The following is a 15,013-nucleotide window of genomic DNA, read 5'->3' as shown; positions in this document are numbered from 1 at the left end:
ATATATTCGGGCCTATATCACTTTATGTGCCTCCATCGGCACGGCGGCCGAATATCACATAAAACTATAAGAGGAAATATATTAGCCATAAAACGATGATTATATACTAAATATACCGATAAGATAGATTACTGACAACAAATGTTCTGCACAGATCTTATAACGCAATGCAATCATGAAATATAGAATTCAGCAGTAGTCACCATTCTATACTAACCTTTTTCATTTCATCTAAAGGCTTTAGGTTCAGTTATTCATGCAGATGCTATATTTAATGAAAACCATCATTCACGGACAAGTTCTTAAATATCTTTAAGTATATACATACACAAGGCTGCCCCCTTCAACACAAATATTACTATATATTATAATTATGAAACACAGCTCGTTGTATAAATTATTTCCTAAAGTGAGAAAGGTTTCATTGTCACAGCGGTATAGAGTGCAGCTGCTTTCAACGTCCTTCAATTAAAGAGCCATATTTGTTATCAAAAAAATGTTATGAACGACATTTTGCAAACATCCGTACACCAGGTTATGTTTATGTTAAAATCTTAATCAAACACCTTTATGAAAACTGAGGGAAAAAATCATATCACAATTTCAATACAGTGGAACCTTGGTTGGCGGCAAACCACAACGCATGCACACGAAAAATATCTATAATTGGACCCCCAGAACAATACTGAATATAGCTTCGGACGATACATGAAAACATCGGTTCACACATTAAACATACAATTTTTCTATTCAAAACTGAAAGCAAAAACAATAAAACGGTATTCTGAAGTTGTAACACAATGAATAATTTAAACACGTTGCCATTGGAGTAGGCAACGACGATATATTCGGACACTCGAGCATAAGTAAACATCTTTAAGGTTGGACATTTTTTCTTGCAACGCGAAAGTATGCAAATATAACATCGACGATGTCTAGGTCTATGTGATATTAACATGCACGTGTCCATAATATATCAAACTTTCAGTTTACACGCGAATTTCATGCGGGAGGAGGACGATCATAAAATACTTGTAAAACTCTCATGAATGTGCATGAGCAAATTAAACCAGCGCCGAATAGGTATCAAGCAATATCGTGCAAATTTAGTTACATGAAGATTATATTAAGTTAAATTAAGAAGAAAAAGGATTAGAGAGGTAGTGAAATACAACTTGTGGGAAAAATATCCTATACTAACAGGTTTTTAGCTACATGGAATATATTTTTTACAATATTATAAATGAAATGGCACGTGTCTCTAATTTTTCTTACCCTCCGTTAAGAAAAGGTCGTCATATACGTCTTATCCTTCCGTCTTGAAAATCTGTGGAATTACAGTCCTTTGTTGACAATAATAGAAGAAAATATATAGAGAATGAATTATTTTAATCAATTTATGATTATCTAAAGCGATTTTATAGGCTAGTTTCTTTTGCTATCAGATGATATTCATTTCAAGATCAATAAACTATATATGCAGGTGCGCGCGAAAACGAGGCCAGCCAGATAATATTTTTGACTTGCCAATTTAAATAAATAATTAATAGATAAACGTCCTGTAGGCTATAATATCTAATGAGGTGATCCCATCTCATTTGAACGTTTAATTAGACGAATGTAAGCAAGCGTGAAGTAGAACTGGCAGTTGCAACGAATGAATTGTCCGTGGCTAATAATTGAACATAACGTATCGATTTATGGTAAAGGATTGAGGCTTCGGCAGTTTGTGGCAGAGGGATTGCAGTCCTCAGGAAAAGTCCTTTAGCAATTAAGTTGTCGATGAAAGCCGGCGTAACAGAGAAATCAGCTGTCTTATACACACGCAGGAGTCGGCAGGGGAAAATTTGGGGTTTATTCACAGTAGTCACGCGACTATATATACCTATAGTCGAAAAATAGCGAGACAATGTCACTAGCATTGTTTTCGTGTAATTTGTAACCGGCCTTCACCGCATTTTCGTTTCGAATATAGCAAAATTGCGCAGATGTAAAAACAGTCGAGTTGTTAATTCATAGAGGTATAGTTGTATTTTATAACCAATTTAAAGCTACTCCAAGAAACCCAAATATCGTGTAGGCTTCGTAGAGCTGCGGTAAAGATCATCATGAATGCATGCATGACCTTTTTCCAGCTTGACCAGATCTTAAATTTCAAAAATTCCAACTTTTCGATTTGCAGGATTAAGAAGTATTCTGCCTAATGTATTCGCTGCGTAGTGTATTATTTAGAAACCTTCAGTACAATGACGGATCATAAATGTTACATAGTATATATATGTATATATGTATATATATAAATTTTAATTACTTCTAGTATCCTCGCATGGTAAGTCAACAGGTAGTCAAAAGGTCGTTCAAAAGACATTCATGCATGTTTATGTATAGCCGTTTATATGATTTATAACCACAGTTTAAACCATACAAAGTCATCGTTAGTTTCGCCGCCCAGAGGTCCATGCAAACCGGTTTATAAGTGGCGTTGCCGTCTTTGATGTTGTTAGCGTATTAACGTTAAAAGCACATGCATTAATAAGATTAGCATATATCTCCGCGTTTATTGAAAAGGCCCATATCATAAGTATTAAATGAACTGCACGGTTTGCCTTGGGGTATAGATAGATACATATACCAACAATCGCTAAAGGCATTATTGCATGTGATGGCTCGGGGTGAAGCTGATCTTAAAATTCCTCAAAACCAGTCAGCAACTCACTTGTTTCCCCCAATTTTAGCGCTATGCCTATACCCTGCTTGCACCAACTTCGCTTTCGCTTCGAAGTACAGGCTCGGTGCCGAATCTCACAATTTCTTATTACTCAATAGCAGCACAAGTTTACAGCACCAACTCTATTATATCTTATAGCTATTGTTCGTGCATGTTGATCAAGTTGATCATCAGTTCTCTGAAGTCTGACGTGCCCGTTCCTGCTGACCTAGGCCCCAGGCCGCCTGTATAAAGATATTGTGCATTGCTAAAAAGATTTGTTTACGTGCACTGTGCAAACTATCCCGGTTCCCAACGCACGTTGGGTTCATGTTAACACACATGAAAAAACTAACTGGGTCGAAGCCAGGCTAATTTGGAAGTGTAAACAATGCCATCTTTCATGCTAGTCTTACCAACTACTTCACAAACATGTCCACGATAAAACGGTCTTGATTTCGACGCTGACAATCCTGATATATTCAGGGCAATCGACGTTAATAATAATGAGTTTTCTACAGTTTTCGACATAAACATTTGATATGGGAGTCCACACTGAGTGATAAATATTTATATATCAAAAACATTAAGCGCAAATTAGCATATAAATGACAAAGTGTTAACATGCGTCGTAAAATATATTACATACTGCTGTAAAACTGCTAAACATGTCTAAAAATATAAATGCATGCAATATTATCAATTGTTTTTCTGAAACATATAAGAAGTAATATCATAACAATAGGAAATAGAATAAATTAAGCGCTTTTATGGAACTTAGTGACTAGTGAGATGCACAGCAAGGCACATTTCATCATTTGATTGATCATTGATAGGCTCCACCCTGTTTTCAATTATTAATAATGGTAGAAATAAAGGTGGGATCTTATTTCGGAGGGATTCACAGGCTGCCAGTAAAGCTTTAAAAAGGTCTTACGTGCACAAATTTTCATGGCTATATATAGGTAGTTCTAAACTTTATCATTAATATTTGTTCAAACTTCCGAATCTTATGTTTTGGGAAATAACATGGTTTATTCAGCGCAATTACGGATTAAATTGTTCATCATTTCAAAATTGTTCCGCTGACTTAGGCCTATGTAAATGAGCTCAAACAAAGGCTTTAATCATTTTGCATTAGGTTTGCTGCGGGAAAAGAGCGCTCATTTCAAACAATCAGAGTACATATTTTTGCATGTGGTCTTGTGGAAATATTTTCTTGCAGAAGTAGAGTTGGACTTCAAGCAATCCAAATAAACCTGTTAAAAGCAGACACTGAAAAATGTACTGCAAACCACGATTGAAACTGACAAGCATATTTCTTTCACAATACTATCCAATTCCTGCAGTTTTAACAATTTAGATATTATTGTTTTGAAATGGTTTCTGCACTTCATGTTTCGTTGTAATAAAAAAGAGTATGGGAGACGAATAAAAAATGATACCATATTGTTATTACCTCAATTCTTTAACGTTACATAAAAATGCTTTATTATATAAACTCTTTAAAATTCTTAAAAAATTCATTTTAAGACTAGTCAATTAATAGTCGTCAAAGCTAAACGGATCGTTTGGAGTCAAACATGCAGAAAGTAGTTTACTTCTTCCATTTTTATTTTGCTTGACGACCGAACAAACACTCCTTCGTACCCTACTCTCGGATTTTGCTCGTTCCTTCCGTTTCTTACCCGTGTTTGTAATTTCAACAAAAGGCGACGACTGCAATACATTCTTACGTTTTCGACCAATGGGTCCCACCAGTGGTCGCACTGGTGAATCCCCTTCCGAGACAAGTAAATCGTGCTGCAGAAGACTTTCACAAATTGCACGATTAAGTTTGACGCGTTCTGCAACAGAAGAGCGAAATGAATCGCTCACTCCAATTTCTAATGTGAGCCCATTTTCCTCTTGCGCAACTTGTTCGCCGTCGGAAGCAACTGATAGCCGTTTGCATTTTCTTCCCGTAATGGATTCTTCTTCTTCATTAAGGATTCTTTTTCTCTTAGTAGTTGCAGTTGTCGCACTCGCGCCCTCGTCTTTCCCAACACAACCAGCAGAGATGGCATGTACATTCATAAACGTGAGAGAAACTTGCATTTCAGTACTACATGCAATTTCACTACAACCTGCTGGTGCGTCTGATTTAGGATCAAATACATTCTCGTTCTCATAATCCCCATCCTCTATTTGATCAACACTGTGATTTATATCTTTATAAACATCACCGAGTGATGAGCCAAATGATGAATATATACGTAAGCCTGACGGTAGAAACTCGATATCCTCCGAACAAGACGAGAGCACACTGTATTCCCCGTCTAAATTACATGGTGTGATTGGCGAAAGTTTGCAGTCACCTACAGCACTTTGTCTTCTTCGAGCACTGCGTAAAGTCCCTGACTCCTCATAAATTAAGGCACCAGGGCACATTGCAAAATTGTTGTTGGAAACCTTTTTGGACGGTGTTTTAAGACGTGGCGAATCCTTGGAATGCTGCATTTCTTCATCTGTATCACCAACTTCACATCTGATTTCTCTGTTTTCTCTTAATTTTTCTTCTTCGTTTCTTCCACGTCTATCAGCCTCTTTCCACGAACTCTTGTCATTATCAGTATTTTTTAACATGTCGTTGTTTTCCCTCTCTCTATTACTACGATTCTCAATTATATTGTGTTCCGACACCGGTACGCTTGTTTGATTTCTGTCACCTATCTTGTTAATCGATTCTCTTTTCCGTCGTTTGGTCCCGCTGTTTCTTTCTTCGCACTTTCTATCCTTGGTATTGGCAGAATATTTACATTTATTTGCAAATTTTGAATTCTGGTTAGAGGTCAATGATTTCTCTTTTGCTTCTTTCAACGGCTGTTCTCCATTGTTTTTCTCTTCAACTGTTTGACTCCTCAACCTATTTTTCCATTCAATTCCATCATTCTCTCCTTTTTGAGATAAATGAACTTTAGTTTCACTTTCGTTTTCTTTTTTCCCCAAAATGGGCGAATTTAAAATCGATTTTCTAGTTCTTGATGATCTCCGAGGTGAAATATTGTCCTCGTTCTTCATCTCTCCTAACACTGCGTTGGAATTATCAAGCGTCCCATTTGTTGAACTTTCTAAATTTTCAAAATTATTGAGTTCCTCCATGTTACCGACTTCAGTTGATTTTCCTTTGTTTCCCCCAATATAATCGTTGCTTTGTTTTAGATAATCAATAGTATTCTTCGATTTATTCGGCGACTTATGACTAGCTAATTCGATCTTTTTGCTTTCACACGGGGATGAAAGGTTAGAAGCTTTCTGCAACCGTGTAACTGGTCTCGACTTTCGGTTTTCCATCTCTTCTGCGCCAGTATTTGGCCGAGGCTCTGTATTTTTAGCTTTTCTCGTTGTTGGTGAAGAACGTACTGAAACATCAGCTGTTTCTTGAATACTGCCATGGCCTACAACCACATCTCCCACGAGTGCCATCTTTTCATGTTTTTCGTCGTTGTTTAGATTTTCTTCGCTTGGAAGTTTGGGATTTGAAACTTTATTCCTATTTCGTGGGGGAACGCGAGGTGATGACAACAAAAAGATGTCATCATCAAGCGAGTCACCAGTGTCATCACAGCTGCAAGGAACACGAGGAGAATTAACAAGCCGTAATTCGTAATTACAGTTGCACATACAATAGAGAACACACCTCGTAGATAAACTGCTCTGTTCCTGAGTAAGATCAATGTTTAAAAGACTGCTTGATTTCTTAAGATGAACTTCTTTCAGAAGATTTTCAATTTTGAGACCTTCATCAATGGCTTTGTCTAAACTCGTATAATTCGAACTCTTCTTTGAAAACTCTTTGTGTTGTTTACCTCTCAAGTGCTTAAAAAAGAAAAAATATACAAGGCGTGATTTTATCACAAAATTATTCATATTTATATATAGTATAATAAGATATCAACAAAGATTTACATACTGTGTGTAGGAGGTCTGTGAGGTCTAAATAATATACTAACCATATTCAAGTCATTGTACCGAACTTCACAGCATTCACAATACCCATGTTTAGGGCGCTCATGTATTGGCAGTTTCCTATAAAACGCACAATTATGTACAATGTGTATTTATTTATTCCTTAAACTATCGTGGCATGAGACATAAAACAAGACGTAGTTGAGAGACAATTCATTGCAGTATTTTCAAATATTTTAGCTACATTTTACTTACTTGACATTTCTTTCCCCGATCTTTCGCTTGGTAACACTATTCTCAGACGTTCTTCCTCTTGGAGGATCAAAAGGACAAACATTCAAACCACAAAATGTAATTTCTGGCCAAAGTTTGAATTCGTGAAAAATAGGTCGATATTTGAATCCTAGATCTTCAACTTTGATGTAGGTCTCTCGCAATGCTGAAACTTTTGGAAGTCTTGTTTGAGATACACGTTTGGAAGGTGACGTCTTTTCTTTTGTCATACGTTGCTGTTTAGTTTTTAACATCAACTGAGAAACCCAGTTCATGAGATGATCAACGTGAAGGATATTCACACCCCAGGTACTGGCAATTGTTAGGATATCAGTAGATCCTTTCTTTAGCCCTGCAGATCTTTGTGCAATTGATTTACCTCTCATGGTACCACTAGGTACCTGATCCATAACTTGAGGAGAATCTGTGCTCATCGCCGATGCAGTTCCATAATTTTTTATTGATGAGCTGAAGTTAGCAATAACAGTTGTAAAATAGAAAGACTGTCTTGTCTAATTTGCACAAACTTTGCAGGTACAGTAAGGTCAGAAGATGGTTATTTGATACATTGTTTTGTGCCATTTGTGTTTTTTCTGCCAGTTTTTAAAAACCATGTTACCTCAAACTCTTTTGTGTGGTAGATTTAAAGATGTAATAATATAAATCATGGTTGAAGTTTTGAGGCTTTTTACTGTTTTTTTGAGGAGTAATTGATCAGTGTTGTAAATAATAAAAGTAATGTTGCAGTTATTGCAAGACCGAGAAGATAACATAACTAACATTAGCAGCAGACCTGACAATAAGATAAAGAAGTAATAGTCCAGGAAATACTATAAAAAATACAATATATTTTGTGTGTTGTACCTTCTTGTTTGTGTTATTGGACTTGGTACTCCTGGACTGGGTGTTGATTGGCTGCTTGGAGATTTTCCACATTCTGCACGACTTGTAACAAGGTAAGTTACTTCCTTCCGAAAGAATTCTTCAATCGTCTAGATTTTAATATTTTAATATATATAAAACTTGAAATATAAGCACAAATGCAGGTGTTGATGCACAACCATAGAGTTGAGGTTGATCTTACCCCACCAAGTTGTCCAATTGCCTTTTTTAACTGGTTTGAATAACGGGAGCCATTAAGATCAAGATAAAATAGTTTTCCAGTAAGAGGTCCAGGCTTTTTTCCTTTGAAGGGGAAATCCAATTTGCGCTTTCCTTTGGGACTGAATTCTTAAAAGAACATGTTACACATAATAAATGATAAGGAACTATAATTGAGGATCACTTAATGTTTTCTTGTCAGGGACCGCATAGCATTTTTATATTGGGGGGCTCATGGAAAATAAATGCATAAGTCGACTGGCGCTATGATTGCCATAGGTCACCCAAACGTTCGGTCTGCAAATTATTGGGGGGGGGGTTGAAGCCCCTAGCCTACTCCGGCTCCACGGTCCCTGCATGTGTATATATAGCCTGGAGGTTTGCATAAAAGCATGGTCAAAAGTAACATACGAAAGGGCTAAAGATAGGCTATGCTCACACAGGAGCGAACAAATTTGGACCATGCTTGAATTTGTGCGGTTCAGGTGTCCACATTGTGGAAACCGAATGAAAATTTGACCAGTTCTTCCTGTTCACACGAGGAAACCGCACAAGTTCAAGCACGGTCCCGTGTGAACGTAGTCTAAGCATTATTTTGATATTGGCAAATAATATACATAGTGACGCAGCACAGTCTTCGGGACACAGTAGCAACGCCAACGGAGTAATTAAATGCCTTGCCTGTTTAAATGTACACCATGTGTAGAAAAGTAAGAAAAAACGGAATAACCATTTATACAATACGCTCCACAGCTGTATAGAAGTATATCCTATCTCAAGGATACATTACAACACTTTTACTTACTAAATTTGTTTTTAACCTCGTTGGCAGAAGGAGTCTTGGTGCGTCTCGGACTGTGTCGTTCACGGTTGCCAAGCTTTGATTTGGCAACATTCACATTGGATCGACGTGTAGACATTACTTTTGTGAATATTTCCAATTTAGATTACACCAAATATACAAAGCCCAAAGAAAAGGTGGTTTAAAATACGGAGAAACCAAATATTTTATCTATATACAACGACAACACACAATACGATGACAGGAAACTATAAAAGCGTGTCTTGTTTAGAAATTATGTTTACGCGGGAAATACCAGCATTCTTCGCGGTCAGCATTAGCCGAGAAACGTAATGGCGCCAAGCCACGCCCATGACAACGCCACGGCCGCCTGTCGCTGGCCTGGGACAGGGCGACCCAAAGGTGACCCGACTGCATATTAGGAATAGTAAAATAAATTGCCACTGCCATTAGTGCCATGGTAAAATTTAAATGGGAAACAAGTAATAATCAAGGCTAAACACAACACAAAAGCATCTGGATTACGCGATTCCTCCGCTGATCAGTGGAGTGAACTCTAAAACGTTTATTAGAGTTCACCAACACTGGAAAATGATTTTAGGCGAAAATTTGAAATGCTTTGTGGTTGTTCAGTTTTTACTGATATGCCTACCACACTCCCAACATGAATTTCACTCATTTCTTTGGGTCAGATATTTCTCGGTAGGTACCTTGTGCTCGGTCAATAAGATGTTGTTATTTAATGCAATGTTTAAATCGATACGACACGGTTTGAAATTAAAATCAGCGAATCACTACCTCCAAGACTCTGTTATACTTTTAGCCTATCATATAGTTCGCCGTACTAAAGTCTATGGTTATGTAATCAATCCTAACTATGCTAAAACTCCAAGCAATGTATACTCAAGGCGTATCAGTTTGGTGTGGTGCTACACGCATTTGGAAATGTTTAAAAAATCGAACGGACGTTAATTATGTAATTATTTTATAGTCATTTTAAATTTTATTGTAATTATTAATTTATGTAATTAATTTATGTAATTAATTTATTGTCAGATGTTTTCATGTAACATTAAGATGGGGGATTCCACTTGGACATACCTCCTCTAAACTTAGTTGATTAAAAACAACGGTTGAAACTTGAACACGAACGTTAAGTGAGATTAGCAGGCTAATAGTATGTTAATAAATTTAGAAGACTGGCACTCGTACTGCACTCAAACAGTCACACGTCCTAACGTGTTGCCGGGCTATCAGTATATCAGTATAGCCATAGGCTTCTAATATATTATCCCAAGTGTTGGATCGCCAACTATAAATATACAATTATTCATTAAAGTATAATTATTCATACGTTAGATATATACGAATCCGTCTCAACGGCAACGGATGTTAACCGCATGCGTTAGTTTGACCGTCAAAATCCAAACTCTTTGATTTCTATTCACATCTGTGATTTCGTTATGGGCGCAGGAGCGATCTAACTAGTCTTAGTTATCTTAACTTATATTACATGCAAGTTTTGTTCTCGACAAGTTACGAATTCTTGTCGGGTCTCATATATCGAGTGTGGTATGTTCAATGACACAGCTTTGACAATGTTCTCTTATGAATTCATATGTATCTAATGTGATACTACAATCTTCGACATTCAGATAATGAAGTAAGCAACATTGCGCAACAACTGCTCGTATACCAACATCGGTAAGGTTTCGACAACCTTTAATACTTAATCGCTTCAACTGTGGGCAATGGATGCCTAAAGCACTCAATGTGTTGTTCGTTATTTCACATTTACCAACATCCAAAGATCGTAGCTTGAGGCAATTTTGAGCGACGTACACCACTCCAGCATCAGTAACACCTGTACAACTACGGACGTTCAAATATCGCAGATTGCTGCAACCTTTGGCAATCATTTTGATCCCAGCATCTGTTACGGCACACCGCATTAAACTCAAGTATCTTAGTGACGGACAATATCTGGATATTTCTTTTAGACTAAAATCCCTCACTTTATGACAATCACTGATACTTAGTTCACGAAGTGACGTACAATGACCTGCGAGATGTTGCATTCCTACATCAGTCACCCTTGGACAACGTCTCATGTGTAATGTTTCCAGACGTTTACAGGTAAAGCCTAACATTCGTAAGCCTAGATCATCCACAGCGACACAGTCACTGATATCCAAGTATGTAAGGCGAAAACACGTGTCGTTACTGGACTGAATATTTGTAATCATACTTTGGCATATACTGTTGATACAGGAACAGCCACGCACATCGAGCCACGACAAACGCAGGCAGTTTTCCAAAACATTTTGAACTCCACGGTTCATAATACAAGGACATGCCAAAATCTCTAGTTTCTCTAAGTCAATGCAATACTTTGCAATGTAACTAAGACCTCTGTCCGAGAGGCATTCACACTGAACGATTCTTATATACTGGAGTGTTAGACACAGACCTTGAGTACTCCGAGCTAACCTGAACAGAATTGTGTACAAAACTTTGTCAATGTTGCTTCCAGAATACTTTGAAATTTTCATACTTCGCCAAAGCTGTGGGTCCCAACAAAGCATATGCCATTTCTTGCACACGCCAGAAGCAATACAGAGATACTTCGTGGGCAAATACGAGAAAATGCCAAGTAAGATATTTTCTGACAGGCTGTTTATATCTGTTGGTGTGGTCCTGGCCTCTGGAACAAGGTGTTGAAAAATACTTAGTCGTTGTCTTAATCTCTCTTGAAGAGACTCGTTTGCATGTGGGTTTCCTTTCGAACATTTCGTCAAAAATTGCTCAAAATTTTCAGGTTTCAATTTGAGATGATTAGGTTGTTCATTTGGGTTCATTTGTGCTTGTTCACTGCTATCGTTACTTTTCTCACTATTTCCTCCAACACTGGTTGAGTAATCACTGGACCAAAAACTTTTATCTGATGTCGATGAACATCTGTTTTCATCATCATTGACTTGATATGTAGAGGTGTATGAGCCTACAGCTCGACGGGGACTACGGAGCGGGGGATCATCGACAGATTGTTCAACAAGTTCTTCTAAAAATCCATTTGTTTTTGTAAAATCTTTCTCCTTTTTTGCTGCCTGTCCATCACTGCTCAACGCGAGACGCAAACTTCTTCTGTATTCGCTCAGATCTCTCGTTGGTTTTGAAGATGATTTATTCACGGCTTTGGTCGAAATTGGTGGCTTACCCGTTGCCCTTGTCAACACAGACGACGCACTGGCAGCAGGACTCTTCCCACCGCTATCAATAAGGCGTTCTCGTGTTTGGATACTTAAAGTCCTCTGAGGTGTATTACTTGATAAAATTTTATCTTCATCTCTATTTCTAGAACTTGGATCAAATGTGACTCGGTGTTTTCTTGCTGTTTGGACCTGATCGGGACTTTTAAGGCAGCTCATAGACATATTGTTGTTCCTGTCATCATTATTATATACTTGGTTGAAAGACTCTAAACAAGTTGAAATAAATAAACTTTATTTTAGAATCATTTTCAAAACCATGGGAGATCAGTGGAGTGGGTACAAGTGGTTTAACAACTGCAAAATAATGGATACCCCAAAAAACTACAGCCACTGTTAGTTTACTAGGGGTTTGGGAATAGCTAAAAAAGAGAGCTAAAAAAAAGAGGTGAGAGATCTGCAATAATCCACCACAGGTTTACAGTGATCATACAGTTAGGGTGTGACCCTCCCCCCCAAAAAACATGACCACTGGTTTATGGCAGGTTCCAGTTTATCATGAAAATGGAATGTTAACACAAAGATATCATCCACTGCACCATACTTATTTGCCTTCATGTCTTTACCAAATTCCTTTTATCCACCCTTTATCTAGTAGACTATGTGGCACTGACAAACAGATAATAAATCATCTTTTTTAGTTTATCAAAGGCTGGACATGTAATCCTAGACTCATTTCTTAAGTGGTCCTACGAAATTAATTTTTTAAAGAGGAATTTTTCCTAAATAGAAATCTTAACAGAGCATTTGCATAAACTGATGACATCAGCTTGTAAATAGAAATACTATTAATATACAATAAAAAGTGATAGAAGCGAAAACAAACAGCTTCATACAACATAGTGCAACCAAAAACGCAATCTATAGTCAACCATGCTAATTTAACACATTTAAATCACCAACTTGTATAAGCACCACATGACCCTGGTTAACCGACCAAAAGCTCTTCATATAACAAATACACAGGGTTTATTACAAATTGATAACTTAAATCATAAATTCATTATGCAAAACTTTAAGAACATTATAACTTAGTATATACAATTTGACCAAATGAAAATAAGGACTTCAATGTTGGAAAGGGTTTACTTAGACAAGTAAAGAATCACTGCTTGTTGATATGCTAATAATCACTTCTAGCATTTCAATAGCAGGCCTTACAATGGAATAGTTAGCTGTTGTTTCAGATTGTAAACAATGTTTTGTTGCAAATGAATTTCATCAAATTGTATTAACCATTGACATTTACTTGCCATCATTTATCTCATATTAAATGCATGTAAATTGAAACACCATGTTTCCACCAGAGAGCTAGTGATTTTTACAGTGTTATGAAATCATAATTATAAAGCAGAAAATTGACTCCCAAAGAGAAAACTTTGATAATTTTGGTATAATAATATATAGCCTACTTCCCACCCAGTTCATTGCCCAATTTAAATTTATCAATTAAAAACATGATTCATCGCATGTGTTAGGAGAAATAAATACATGGTACCCAGCATATATAACCATATAGACAGCATAGGATATCAACAGTGTTTTATTTTATTCCCCCTTTTGAGGTTATTTTTAAAATATCTTTTACCATGTTTATATAATTAAGCAAAGGCTATCATAGCGAAGCATTGACAATTATTTCTAAATTCATCTGTTAGTAATACCATTTCCGACTAGGAGGGAACGTGTAAACAATGAGACAAATGTAAATAAAATTTACAAAATATTCATTCGAATCTTATGCCAAATAACATCTAATGAACAGGCATGGGAAGTGGGAAAGCCTGGCGAATTGTTCTTTCTGTAACGCTTGTCTTTATCAACATTTTAGTCGCCAATCGGATTCGTACAAGAGATATTAAAATTATAAGTACAAAGTTTAATTGTACAACACTGAGTATTTCTATTCCGTAAATTCCCCTCGTTCAACATTTGTGCACGTACATGGTATGTACAAGACTCGTGAGACAAACTGTTTGGAATGAGATCTTCGCCTTTAACAAGTTGGAATCTCTATTTTGTTATCCATTTGGCAATCTTAGCAATTGACTTTATAATCTCGGAATCCGAAAATCCAAACAAGTGTCGCACTTTCGATAAAAATTCCATTTCGAAGCAAACAGAAGATCCTGATTACCAAATACTTTTCCATCAACAATTCTATATTTATAGTATGTATTGTGCATATATAACTCACTAAACTCGGCAGGACTCAAAGCACCAGATTTTCACTGGTATTGTCGCTTAAGTTGAAATCATTGCATATTTGTACGGGATGCTTTCTTTTATAAATAAAGTGTAGACTAACCTTGTGTACTTCGTGATTCTCCTGACTGACTTTGCCCCATTATTCTAGCCTACAACTCCCGCAAACATATCGCTTCCCTGCTCAAATTATTACGACGAATATGTGCTTTGCATTTTTATAAAGTAATCATATAGCTGTTGTTTCATCGCGGGTCACATCGTCACATCCACATTATCCTCTGCGCATACTTCGTTTTTGAATCATCAGTATAATTTATGCATGGTATATATTAACTGGCGACTTTGTACAGCGATCGCAAAGCACTGGTACCCGATCAGGTAGGTACCATACGACACCGCGGAAATTGGTATAGGCTTAGCCGCAATTCTCGATACTTAGACTTCAAACTTGGTGAGGAAAAAGATTTATAAATATTCAAGAAAATATGTCTTGCACAAAAGATTTGAAGCTTGCTCACGGTAAAAACGAATCGTCTGAATTAATAACCTTGTGTATACTTTAAGCCTCAAAATGGCCATTTCACAGCGGTCAGATGTGTATGATGAGCTGTCAAAAGATTGCAGAATGCGTATTCAGAAGAAAAATTGAACTTTTTTAAGATATTCAAAAGGTTTCTCTTTGATAGGGCGATACAGAAATGCACA

General features: G+C 36.9%; 3 protein-coding genes across 4 annotated transcripts in view; all 3 read right to left on the bottom strand.

The window, feature by feature from the left end:
- The window catches only part of LOC114521374 (corticotropin-releasing factor receptor 1-like), a 31,858-nt gene extending 28,615 nt beyond the window's left edge, over window positions 1-3,243 (bottom strand). The window contains exon 1 of one of the 2 annotated variants that reach the window (XM_028543696.1): window positions 3,124-3,243. The gene's annotated coding sequence lies outside the window, so the exon portion shown is untranslated. Of the gene's footprint in view, window positions 1-1,275; window positions 1,352-3,123 lie in introns of those variants that run through there. The other variant, XM_028542178.1, reaches the window with a different exon arrangement.
- An 896-nt stretch (window positions 3,244-4,139) lies between these two features.
- LOC114521835 (protein chiffon-like) lies at window positions 4,140-9,084 on the bottom strand. The gene is made up of 7 exons (XM_028542390.1): window positions 8,835-9,084; window positions 8,013-8,158; window positions 7,793-7,920; window positions 6,911-7,396; window positions 6,700-6,775; window positions 6,387-6,565; window positions 4,140-6,314 (listed from the first exon to the last, which is right to left on the bottom strand). Exons 1-7 carry the CDS (start codon window positions 8,947-8,949, stop codon window positions 4,250-4,252), a joined length of 3,195 nt encoding a protein of 1,064 aa, XP_028398191.1. The 5' UTR covers window positions 8,950-9,084; the 3' UTR covers window positions 4,140-4,249.
- A 754-nt stretch (window positions 9,085-9,838) lies between these two features.
- Window positions 9,839-14,578, bottom strand: LOC114520315 (F-box/LRR-repeat protein 7-like). Its single transcript, XM_028540563.1, has 2 exons — window positions 14,409-14,578; window positions 9,839-12,309 (listed from the first exon to the last, which is right to left on the bottom strand). The coding sequence occupies exons 1-2, from the start codon at window positions 14,446-14,448 to the stop codon at window positions 10,388-10,390; spliced, it is 1,962 nt and encodes a 653-aa protein (XP_028396364.1). The 5' UTR covers window positions 14,449-14,578; the 3' UTR covers window positions 9,839-10,387.
- Window positions 14,579-15,013: the final 435 nt, after the last annotated feature.

Source organism: Dendronephthya gigantea, unplaced genomic scaffold, assembly GCF_004324835.1.
Source record: "Dendronephthya gigantea isolate DGI-Jeju-01 unplaced genomic scaffold, DenGig_1.0 000000F, whole genome shotgun sequence".
In the NCBI taxonomy this organism is placed as follows: Eukaryota; Metazoa; Cnidaria; class Anthozoa; order Malacalcyonacea; family Nephtheidae; genus Dendronephthya; species Dendronephthya gigantea.
The sequence above is the reverse complement of the archived record's forward strand: the minus strand, read 5'-3'. Positions and strand labels throughout refer to the sequence as shown.

Excerpts from the sequence above, each read along its gene's own strand:
- LOC114521835 (XM_028542390.1), bottom strand. The coding sequence starts at position 8,949 with ATGTCTACACGTCGATCCAATGTGAATGTTGCCAAATCAAAGCTTGGC. Across the intron at positions 7,397-7,792 it reads CCAATAACACAAACAAGAAG|CTCATCAATAAAAAATTATG; the intron begins GTACAACACACA and ends TGCTAACTTCAG. Across the intron at positions 6,315-6,386 it reads CAGAGCAGTTTATCTACGAG|CTGTGATGACACTGGTGACT; the intron begins GTGTGTTCTCTA and ends TGTTCCTTGCAG.
- LOC114520315 (XM_028540563.1), bottom strand. The coding sequence starts at position 14,448 with ATGGGGCAAAGTCAGTCAGGAGAATCACGAAGTACACAAG. Across the intron at positions 12,310-14,408 it reads AGAATCACGAAGTACACAAG|AGTCTTTCAACCAAGTATAT; the intron begins GTTAGTCTACAC and ends CAACTTGTTTAG.